We start from the raw sequence: 11,092 nt of genomic DNA, 5'->3' as shown, positions 1-11,092 counted from the left end.
CTCCATGTTTCACGTTTTCTATATTCAGTGTCTGACCATTTGCTCTGATCCGCATCACATCTGTATCACATCTGTATCACATCATCACATCTTCATCACATCTGTATCAAATCTTCATCACATCTGTATCACATCTTAATCACATCTGCATCACATCTGTATCACATCATCACATCTTCATCACATCTGTATCACATCTTCATCACATCTGTATCACATCTGTATCACATCTGCATCACATCTTCATCACATCTGTATCACATCATCACATCTTCATCACATCTGTATCACATCTGTATCACATTTGCATCACATCTGTATCACATCTTCATCACATCTGTATCACATCATCACATCTTCATCACATCTGTATCACATCTTCATCACATCTGCATCACATCTGCATCACATCTGCCTCACATCTGGGTTATAGTTATTTAGGAACAATTCTCACTACACACTCAACAGCCTCCACTCAGTGAGGAGATAACCACCTGTAGATTCTCTGCAGCACTACATTGTAAAACACAATAATAAGTCACAAAACACGTGTTAAACATCTGTCAGCATGATAAAGTTAAGTTATACAACTGCTCTTTATATATTTTCCCCGTACACAAGCGATGAAAATTTAACACAGGCTAAAAGTAGAAAGTTAACATAAACTGTGAGAGCTGCTGACGTTACTCAGGTTAAATGTTTAAAACAATGTAGAGTTAGATTTAGTTTCTGTTACTTTAACAAACACAAAAACCTGTAAACAGAAAGTGTGAACTTTATGCTCAAATACGAATACAAAATACTCGTGCCTTGTATTTGTATTTTAAGGACATGTATCTTTATATACACTTTATATATCATCTCCGATTATTTACACGTCACCAGAGGACTCGTGTCGCTTTTGATTCCCACCAGCAGGGGGCGATAAACCCCGCCCTCTGACGTCAACCCGTGTGGCTAGGAACATTGCTAAGGAGACGCTGTGGCGTCACTTCCGCCAAACATTCAACATGGAGTCCGGTCTGAAGCTGAGTTTCTGGGAGCACGGACCGAAGCCCGGACAGTTCTACTCGTTCCCGGACGGCAGCAGCGGGCTGGCCCCGGCATGTGGACCGGTCCGACACACACTGTGAGTCCGCTCCGTCCCTCACCACCTCCGGCTTCACAGACAGCCGCACCCGGGGCTGCGCTGCCGCTTTCGGTTCGATCTCCGCCGCTCTGCTGTATCATCGTGGAGCTAACAGATGCTAACAGATGCTAAGCTAGCTGACGGTTTACAGCAGTTTGAAAGTTTCTCATGATCAGAACAAACGTAAACAAGTAATTTCAACCTTTTGATCGATAACTGATATTGATCCCGATGCTTTCAGTCTGTACACCCTGCAGGCTGTTAGCGGTTAGCCGGTAGCTGTTAGCTTCTGCAGCTCATCGTCATTTAAACTTTATTATCTGAAAATAATACCTATAGAATCTCATGTAAATACGATATGAACCTGCTCAGGCTGAGATGCGTGTGATCGAACCCGGAAGGCTTCAGTGAACTTGTGTCTCCGCAGGAACCCGATGGTCACCGGCACGTCGGTGCTCGGCGTGAAGTTCACCGGCGGCGTGATGATCGCCGCGGACATGCTGGGCTCGTACGGGTCTCTGGCTCGGTTCAGGAACATCTCCCGCCTCATGAAGGTGAGCTCCTGCTGGGTCCAGCTGCAGATGTTCAGCTGCAGATGTTCAGCTGGTTGTGTCCGAACGGAAGTGAACAACAGTTTGTGTTTCAGGTGAACAACAACACGATCCTGGGAGCTTCCGGTGACTACGCTGACTACCAGTACCTGAAGCAGATCATCGAGCAGATGGTGTAAGCTGCCAGAACCTTTAGTTCCCTCTGGTTCCAGATGTTCACCGGTCCCAGTGTTCACGAGCTCCAGGGGTCTCATGAGTCCTGTGGTGTGTCCATGTGCTGAAGTCTGATTCTGGAGAACACATGGACACGTTCCCTCGGGACGGTTCACATTTGAACTGATGCCTGGACTTCTGTTCTGGTTCCGGTGCTTTGTTCTTTACCTTCTCTTTATAACAAAGAAGAGTCAGACCAGGATTAGGATAAACCAAAACAAAGGTCGGTCTAAATTAGGTCATGAATCATCTGAAAGTCTCTGCCTCCGTTGGGACTTTAGATCCACAAATTATATATGGTGCAACTATGAAGTTAGAAAATGAAACGGTCGTGACAGATTAGCCTGGATGTCATTATCATAACATTGTTGAGATCTTAAAAAAAACATTGCTATTGTTGCAGTTACTAAAGTGACAAACCTATAATATCCAAATAACATCTGTGCTAATGCAGGTGAATCAATAACATTTGAAATCTAAAAGCTTGATGCTGGTTATTCTCGTACAGATCAGCAGCTCCTGTTGGCATGGCAACCTGCCGGAGGGTTCGGCTTATTACATCATTATCGCAATTTAGATCCTAAATGGAGAAAATACTACATTAGTGGGTCTCTCCTAGCTTGCTGGTGATTCGCGGGGGGGGCATTGTGGGTACCACTCGGGTTTCAAGTGAGGGTCTGAAACATCTCTGTTTGTTTGAGTATAGAACCCCCCCCCCCCTCTGTCTCCCCCTGAATGCACAGAATGAAGGGGAAGGGCCCAGATGGGATGGAGCCGTGGTCTCTGAATGACGTGTCTGTTGTTTCTCTGAGAGACTGAAACACTTCCTTCAGAGGCTCTAGGGCCCGTGTTCACATGACCTGATGATCACATGACCTGATGATCACATGACCTGATGCATGTTGTCAGAACTCTGTGCTTGTCGTGTGTAACAGGATCGACGAGGAGCTGCTGGGCGACGGGCACAGCTACAGTCCCAAGGCGGTCCACTCGTGGTTGACCAGAGTCATGTACAACCGCCGCAGCAAGATGAATCCTCTGTGGAACACGGTGGCCATCGGAGGGTTCTACAACGGAGAGAGGTAGCAACACACTGAGGCTGTTCATTGGTGCTAAGAAAAATTAAAGAGTATAATGATTAACATGTCAGCCTTTTATGTTCTCTCCAGTTTCCTCGGTTACGTGGACAAGCTGGGCGTGGCCTATGAGGCTCCCACGGTGGCAACAGGCTTTGGAGCTTACCTGGCTCAGGTGAGAGAAGCGGATGTGCACGGACTTCACCGCAACATCTGCAGTGCTCCCGTTGTTAACTGTGTGTGCGTGTCTGTGTGTGTGTGTGTGTGTGTGTGCGTGCGTGCGCAGCCTTTGATGAGGGAGATGGTGGAGAACAAAGTGGAGATCACTAAGCAGGAGGCGCGGGAGCTGCTGGAGCGCTGCCTCAAAGTTCTGTACTACAGAGACGCTCGCTCCTACAACAAAGTAAGTTCACTTCGTAGGTAATATCTAAAAACATCCGTGACTGTATATAAAAACCATCAATAACTGCAGTTATTTAATGTGATAAAGATCCTTTTTCTAGATAACAAATCATTTTTTGTGTTTATTTTAGTATGAGATCGCCATAGTAACAGAAGAGGGCGTGGAGATTGTGGGTCCTCTGTCGTCTGAAACCAACTGGGACATCGCTCACCTGGTCAGGTAGGTCCCAGGAGGAGGCTGTTGAATCCTACACATTCAAACACTATGGTTTTATAATCAATTATTTTTTGCCCCAAAAACAAATGTGAAGTTGATCCTTTTTCAGTCCAATGATAGTTTGACTTTTTTAACTTTCTTATTGTAAATGAAAACCGTTTGTGTTTCCAGGCTTTTAGAAAAATGTATAAATTAAAACTTAAAAGGCATTTGAGCCTCTTGTTAACCTAATAATTATTATATTGCTTGGAATAAATAGAATAATGTTTTATGATTTAATTTAATATTATTTTCCTCCAATTCAAGCTGTTAAGACGTGAAGTCATGAAATATCTCCATAAAATATAATCATTCCAATGATGAATGTTTGTCCCAGTCTGAACCTCTCACGTCTCTGTTTCTCTGCAGCGGGTTCGAATGAAGACGATGATGAAGACCAGATCTTCCTCTGCTCTCTTCCCCACTTGTTGTTCAATGTCTCTTTTGTATGATGGAAAATAAATGTCATAAAGCAAAATGGGTTTTTCTGTTTTTTCTTCTGAGCACATGAATGTGATCACATCTGAAACATTAAAACCCTGGAAGTGATGCACATCAAACTATATCCTATATTTTCTACTGTTATATTATTCTACATTATATACTTTGGAAAGTAACATTTAAAAGTGTGATCAGTGTTTGAAAGTATTTTACTTTGTCAGTATTGTTCAGTTCCTTGCAAATTCATTATGTCATTGATGTATCATTTCTCAAAACAGTACAATAATTAATAAATAAAAGACGAGTGAAAACAGTTAGATTTCCCCAAGAGAGAATCAAGATTAAGTAGAAATCTGGTTATTGACCAAATGTGTACGGAAACCACTTGGTCTAATAATTCATAACCTGTAGGACTGTGTCGTGATCATATAGAACGTGTCTAATTCATGACTAAGTGTTAATCCACACAGTCTGTTGCTATGCAGACTTCGCCAGATTTACTCATCTGCTTTGTTACTGGGCAGACCAGGATCACGCGTCCAATCAGAATAATCCCTGTCAGAAAAAAGATTCCGCTCGACCAATAGAATTCCAGGCGCTTTTGGTAACCGGGTAAATTAGTGACAGCGCACCAATCAGGAGAGACGTCGGCTTGTAGTCAGGCAGACAGAACCAAGGCGTCCAATCACAAAAAGACCAGAGGGGATTTTAGCAGTAGCTTGTGTCAGGTACTTTGTTTTTCTTTTTAAAATAATGACTTTAATCATCTGATCAGCATCGATCAGCTGTTTGTGTTGAAACGCGTCTGAAAACAGGTGAACATGTGTTACAGCTCATGCTAATGCTAATGCTAGGACAGAGCCAGCAGCTAGGCTAGCCCACTAGCATCTCGGGCTAGCAGCTAGCTTCTAGCCTCCCGGTAAACGGTCGAGTGTACGAGTTCCCCGGTAGAACCGGTTCTGTCCGCCTCGGACCCGCGGGCTCTCTGCCCGTGTGGACCCGCGGACGGGTTGCGGTGCCCGGGTGTGTGGAGCTCGAGCTGCGGGGGGGGTGTGCTCTGGTCCCGGGGCTCCGACGTGTTGCTGCGTCGGTGTGTTCGTAGTAAATGTCACACACATGACCAGCGGCGCTGGAGACACACACCGGACACACACCGGCCGTGAGGCGGACACACACCGGACACACACCGGCCGTGAGGCGGACACACACCGGACACACCCCGGGTACCGGCAGCAGTGGGGGGCCGGGTACCGGGAGCCGGTAGCGGGCTGTGTCCGGTCCCCTGGAACACGCCTCCCGCTGGGGACGGGACCGCTCACCGGCACCGGGGAGGCCGCCTCAGGGCCCGGTTCAGCGGGTTCACCCGAACCCTCCGAACCACGTGAGGCTCCGGTTCATCTGCTCCTGCACCGGGACGGAGGCGGGACAGACCCGGGGCTCGGGGTGTCTGTCTGCGGTCACCCGGCACACAGAGTCCCGGTTCATCCCCGGTTCACCCCCGGTTCATCCGACACACAGACACACACATTCACAACCTGACAACTTTGAAACGACGGATTAATTCAGTTTTACTTTGTTAGTAAATTTACTGAAATAGATCATGGGCCCTAAAGTATCTTATACAGGAGCCTCGAGCAGAAAGAGACCCTGACCCAGTTCATCTGCGGGGGGGGGGGGGCAGTCAGTCAGGTAGTTAGTTAGACAGGTAGTTAGTCAGGTAGGTAGTTAGTCAGGTAGTTAGTTAGTCGGGTAGGTAGTTAGTCAGGTAGTTAGTTAGTCAGGTAGGTAGTTAGACAGGTAGTTAGTGAGTTAGTCAAGTAGGTAGGTAGGTAGTTAGACAGGTAGGAAGTTAGACAGGTAGTAAGTTAGTCAGGTAGTTAGTTAGTCGGGTAGGTAGTTAGTCAGGTAGTTAGTTAGTCAGGTAGGTAGTTAGTCAGGTTGGTAGTTAGACAGGTAGTTAGTCAGGTAGGTAGGTAGTTAGTTAGTCAGGTTGGTAGTTACGTATGTATTTAGTTAGTCAGTCATGTAGGTAGTTAGTTAGTCAGATAGGTAGTTAGTCAAGTAGGTAGTTAGTTAGTCAGGTAGGTAGTTAGTTAGTCAGGTAGGTAGTTAGTTAGTCAGGTAGGTAGTTAGTCAGTCAGGTTGGAAGTCATGTAGGTAGTTAGTTAGTCAGGTAGGTAGTTAGTTAGTTAGTCAGATAGTTAGTCAGGTTGGTAGTTAGACAGGTAGTTAGTCAGGTAGGTAGTTAGTTAGTCAGGTAGGTAGTTAGTTAGTTAGTCAGATAGGTAGTTAGTCAAGTAGGTAGTTAGTCAGTCAGGTTGGAAGTCAGATAGGTAGTTAGTTAGTCAGATAGGTAGTTAGTCAGGTAGGTAGTTAGTTAGTCAGATAGGTAGTTAGTCAAGTAGGTAGTTAGTCAGGTAGGTAGTTAGTTAGTCAGATAGGTAGTTAGTCAAGTAGTTAGTTAGTCAGATAGGTAGTTAGTCAAGTAGGTAGTTAGTCAGTCAGGTAGGTAGTTAATTAGCTAGTTAGTCAGGTAGGTAGTTAGTCAAGTAGGTAGTTAGTCAGGTAGGTAGTTAGTTAGTCAGTCAGGTAGGTAGGTAGTTAGTTAGTCAGGTAGGTAGTTAGGTAGTTAGTCAGGTAGGTAAGTAGTTAGTCAGTCAGGTTGGTAGTCAGGTAGGTAGTTAGGTAGGTAGTTAGTCAGGTAGGTAGTTAGTCAGTCAGGTTGAAAGTCAGGTAGGTAGGTAGTTAGTCAGGTAGGTAGTTAGTCAAGTAGGTAGTTAGTCAGGTAGGTAAGTAGTTCGTTAGTCAGTCAGGTAGGTAGTTAGTTAGTTAGTCAGGTAGGTAGTTAGTCAGTCAGGTTGGAAGTCAGGTAGGTAAGTAGTTCGTTAGTCAGGTAGGTAGGTAGTTAGTCAGTCAGGTTGGTAGTCAGGTAGTTAGTTAGTTAGTCAGGTAGGTAGGTAGGTAGGTAGTTAGTCAGGTAGGTAGGTAGGTAGGTAGGTAGGTAGGTAGGTAGGTAGGTAGTTAGTTAGTTAGTCAGGTAGGTAGTTAGCCAAGTAGGTAGTTAGTTAGTCAGTCAGGTTGTTAGTTAGTCAGGTAGGTAGTTAGTCAGGTAGGTAGTTAGTCAGGTAGGTAGTAAGTGAGTCAGTCAGTCAGGTTGGTAGTCAGGTAGGTAGTTAGTTAGTCAGGTAGGTATTAAGTCAGGTAGGTAGGTATGAGGATGAGCCAGTTAACCTGGTGAAGGATGTATTATGACTCAGAGATGAACTCAGATTCATGAATATTGAATCTTTAACGTAGTTGTTACTCAGAACAATTCGAGATGAAAGCAATCCCAGTGTGATTTGGTTCAGATTGATTGAATGCGTCAGGTGCAAACTTACTTAGTGACTTTAAACTGTTCTTACAGAGGTGGGAGCTCTGGGTCGGTTCAGTAATATATATATATATAGTTATATATATATATATCCATATATATAATCTATAGATGGTTCAGTGCTGGGCATTTTTGTTATAACGTGTTGACCAATCAGATCGAAACACACCAGGGGTCTCAGGATTAGAAAATACTTACCTAACCCACTTTAATTAAGATAATAACATCTTAATACTTATTCATGTTCATTTATCAGCAGCCACTCATTTACAGTACAATCATATAAAACAAATACAGTGTGGGGATCTTTCATCTTTGAGATTGACAGCTGTCAATGTGTCGCAATAAGACCGGCCTCCAGGAACAACTGTGTGGGGCTGAATGTTCCACGTGTTTGTGTGTTTTTGTTGAATGTGTTGAAATGAATCATGGATTGTGTGTGTTGTTCTAGACTCACGGGTCAGTTCCTCCGGGTCCTGAGCTTCCAACCACCTCAGTAAGGTTGGAGTTCTAAATATGTAAGTGTGTTGGTTTTCTGTCTCTCTCCAGATGTTGGTTCTCCGCTCCGGTTAGCTGGTCCAGATGTCGGAGGACCACCGGCACCAGCGGGCCGAAGCCTGCCGGCGGGCGGATGGCGGTCTGGAGGGGGGGGAGGGCGACACGGAGCCCAGCATGCTGCAGCAGAGACTGAAGAACAACATCTCGTAAGTTCAGCTCTGATCTACTCACTGATGATCACATGAACGTAATGTCACAAACTTCTTGCTGATTGAGTTCAAGTCAAGATTCATGTTAATGGTCCCACAGACACACACATGCACAGACACACACATGCACAGACACACTACATGCAAACAGGGGACATTCGTCCTCTGCTTCTGACCCATCTGTGTGAACACAGCAGGACACAACACACACAGTGGTCACAGCAGGACACAACACACACAGTGGTCACAGCAGGACACAACACACACAGTGGTCACAACAGGACACAACACACACAGTGGTCACAGCAGGACACAACACACACAGTGGTCACAGCAGGACACAACACACACAGTGGTCACAGCAGGACACAACACACACAGTGGTCACAGCAGGACACAACACACACAGTGGTCACAGCAGGACACAACACACACAGTGGTCACAGCAGGACACAACACACACAGTGGTCACACGGAGCAGGTGTTGGGGGGGTAAGATTCCTTGATCCTGATGATGTGGCTTCACATGTCGTCCATCTTTATTCACGGCCTAGAATTCTGAATTTGTGTGTGATCAGTGTGTGTGATCAGTGTGTGTGATCAGTGTGTGTGTGATTAGTGTGTGTGTGATCAGTGTGTGTGATCAGTGTGTGTGATCAGTGTGTGTGTGATTAGTGTGCGTGATCAGTGTGTGTGTGATCAGTGTGTGTGATATGTGTGTGTGTGTGATCAGTGTGTGTGTGATCAGTGTGTGTGATATGTGTGTGTGTGTGTGATCAGTGTGTGTGATATGTGTGTGTGTGTGTGATCAGTGTGTGTGATATGTGTGTTTGTGTGATCAGTGTGTGTGTGTGATCAGTGTGTGTGTCATCAGTGTGTGTGTCATCAGTGTGTGTGATCAGTGTGTGTGTGACTGTGTGTGATCAGTGTGTGTGTCATCAGTGTGTGTGTGTGATCAGTGTGTGTGTGTCATCAGTGTGTGTGTGTGATCAGTGTGTGTGATCAGTGTGTGCCTCATCAGTGTGTGTGTGTGTGTGTGTGATCAGTGTGTGTGTCATCAGTGTGTGTGTGTGATCAGTGTGTGTGTGTGATCAGTGTGTGTGATCAGTGTGTGCCTCATCAGTGTGTGTGTGTGTCATCAGTGTGTGTGATCAGTGTGTGATCAGTGTGTGTGTGTGTGTGTCATCAGTGTGTGTGATCAGTGTGTGATCAGTGTGTGTGATCAGTGTGTGTGATCAGTGTGTGTCATCAGTGTGTGTCATCAGTGTGTGTGATCAGTGTGTGTGTGATCAGTGTGTGTGTGATCAATGTGTGTGATCAGTGTGTGATCTGTGTGTGTGATCAGTGTGTGTCATCAGTGTGTGTGATCAGTGTGTGTGATCAGTGTGTGTCATCAGTGTGTGTCATCAGTGTGTGTGATCAGTGTGTGTGTGTCATCAGTGTGTGTCATCAGTGTGTGTGATCAGTGTGTGATCAGTGTGTGTCATCAGTGTGTGTCATCAGTGTGTGTGATCAGTGTGTGTCATCAGTGTGTGTGATCAGTGTGTGTGTGTGATCAGTGTGTGTGTGTGTGATCAGTGTGTGTGTGTGTGATCAGTGTGTGTGTGATCAGTGTGTGTGTGTGATCAGTGTGTGTGTGTGTGATCAGTGTGTGTGATCAGTGTGTGCCTCATCAGTGTGTGTGTGTGTGTGTCATCAGTGTGTGTGATCAGTGTGTGTGATCAGTGTGTGTGATCTGTGTGTGATCAGTGTGTGTGATCAGTGTGTGTGTGTGATCAGTGTGTGTGTGTGATCAGTGTGTGTGTGTGATCAGTGTGTGTGTGTGATCAGTGTGTGTGATCAGTGTGTGTGTGTGATCAGTGTGTGTGATCAGTGTGTGTGTGTGATCAGTGTGTGTGATCAGTGTGTGTGATCAGTGTGTGTCATCAGTGTGTGTGATCTGTGTGTGTGATCAGTGTGTGTGATCAGTGTGTGTGATCAGTGTGTGTCATCAGTGTGTGTCATCAGTGTGTGTCATCAGTGTGTGTGATCAGTGTGTGTGATCTGTGTGTGATCAGTGTGTGTGATCAGTGTGTGTCATCAGTGTGTGTCATCAGTGTGTGTGTGTGATCAGTGTGTGTGTGTGATCAGTGTGTGTGTGTGATCAGTGTGTGTGATCAGTGTGTGTGTGTGATCAGTGTGTGTGATCAGTGTGTGTGTGTGTGTGATCAGTGTGTGTGATCAGTGTGTGTCATCAGTGTGTGTCATCAGTGTGTGTGATCTGTGTTTTCTCTGTCTCCCAGAAAGAGCGTTCAGACCAAAGTGGATCAGATCCTGGTAAGAACCAAAGCCACAGTTCTCCTGTTGTGTTGAAGGAATCGTCCGCTCAGCTGTTTTCTGTTTGTGTTCATCAGCAAGACGTCCAGCGTTTCTCTGACAACGACAAGCTGTACCTGTACCTCCAGCTGCCCTCGGGCCCCGGCTCCGGAGACAAGAGGTCAGTGCTGCTCACGCTCCTTCACTGAGCATCGCTCCACAGGGAAACAGAGGTGTTGAGCTGTGTTGTGTCTCTGTGTGTGTGTCTGTGTGGTGTGTGTGTGTGTGTGTAGTGTTGGGGACTCCAGCTCGTTCAACACAGCCGACCAGCTTCACACCTGTAACTGGATCCGCAGTCACCTGGAGGAGCACTCGGACACGTGCCTGCCCAAACAGGACGTCTACGAGACGTACAAGTCAGAGACACAAGCCAACGCACACAGAACATTTACTCAACTTGTTGATTGGGCATGTGACCTCTGACCCCTCCCCCTCTGTTGCTCTTCAGGAGATACTGTGAGAACCTGCAGCATCGACCTCTGAGCGCCGCCAACTTCGGGAAGATCATCAGAGACATTTTCCCAAACATCAAGGCCCGACGGCTCGGGGGCAGAGGTCAATCCAAATATCCTTCCTGCTGCCTGAGGGG

General features: G+C 46.0%; 2 protein-coding genes across 2 annotated transcripts in view; both read left to right on the top strand.

The window, feature by feature from the left end:
• The first annotated feature begins 992 nt into the window (after positions 1-992).
• Positions 993-4,105, top strand: psmb4 (proteasome 20S subunit beta 4). Its single transcript, XM_061092374.1, has 8 exons — positions 993-1,129; positions 1,557-1,683; positions 1,776-1,855; positions 2,829-2,975; positions 3,063-3,144; positions 3,256-3,372; positions 3,503-3,591; positions 3,997-4,105. The coding sequence occupies exons 1-8, from the start codon at positions 1,011-1,013 to the stop codon at positions 4,007-4,009; spliced, it is 774 nt and encodes a 257-aa protein (XP_060948357.1). The 5' UTR covers positions 993-1,010; the 3' UTR covers positions 4,010-4,105.
• A 639-nt stretch (positions 4,106-4,744) lies between these two features.
• Positions 4,745-11,092, top strand: part of rfx5 (regulatory factor X, 5) — a 10,380-nt gene continuing 4,032 nt past the window's right edge. The window contains exons 1-6 of the mRNA XM_061092296.1: positions 4,745-4,796; positions 7,991-8,145; positions 10,431-10,464; positions 10,542-10,624; positions 10,737-10,859; positions 10,952-11,068. Of these exons, the coding sequence (XP_060948279.1) occupies positions 8,024-8,145; positions 10,431-10,464; positions 10,542-10,624; positions 10,737-10,859; positions 10,952-11,068 (479 nt within the window). The 5' untranslated portion in view covers positions 4,745-4,796; positions 7,991-8,023. The remainder of the gene's footprint in view (positions 4,797-7,990; positions 8,146-10,430; positions 10,465-10,541; positions 10,625-10,736; positions 10,860-10,951; positions 11,069-11,092) is intronic.

The sequence above is a fragment of the Limanda limanda genome, chromosome 19 (genome assembly GCF_963576545.1).
Source record: "Limanda limanda chromosome 19, fLimLim1.1, whole genome shotgun sequence".
NCBI classification, from domain to species: Eukaryota; Metazoa; Chordata; class Actinopteri; order Pleuronectiformes; family Pleuronectidae; genus Limanda; species Limanda limanda.
Note: the sequence above shows the minus strand (reverse complement) of the source record. Positions and strands in the feature narration are given on the sequence as shown.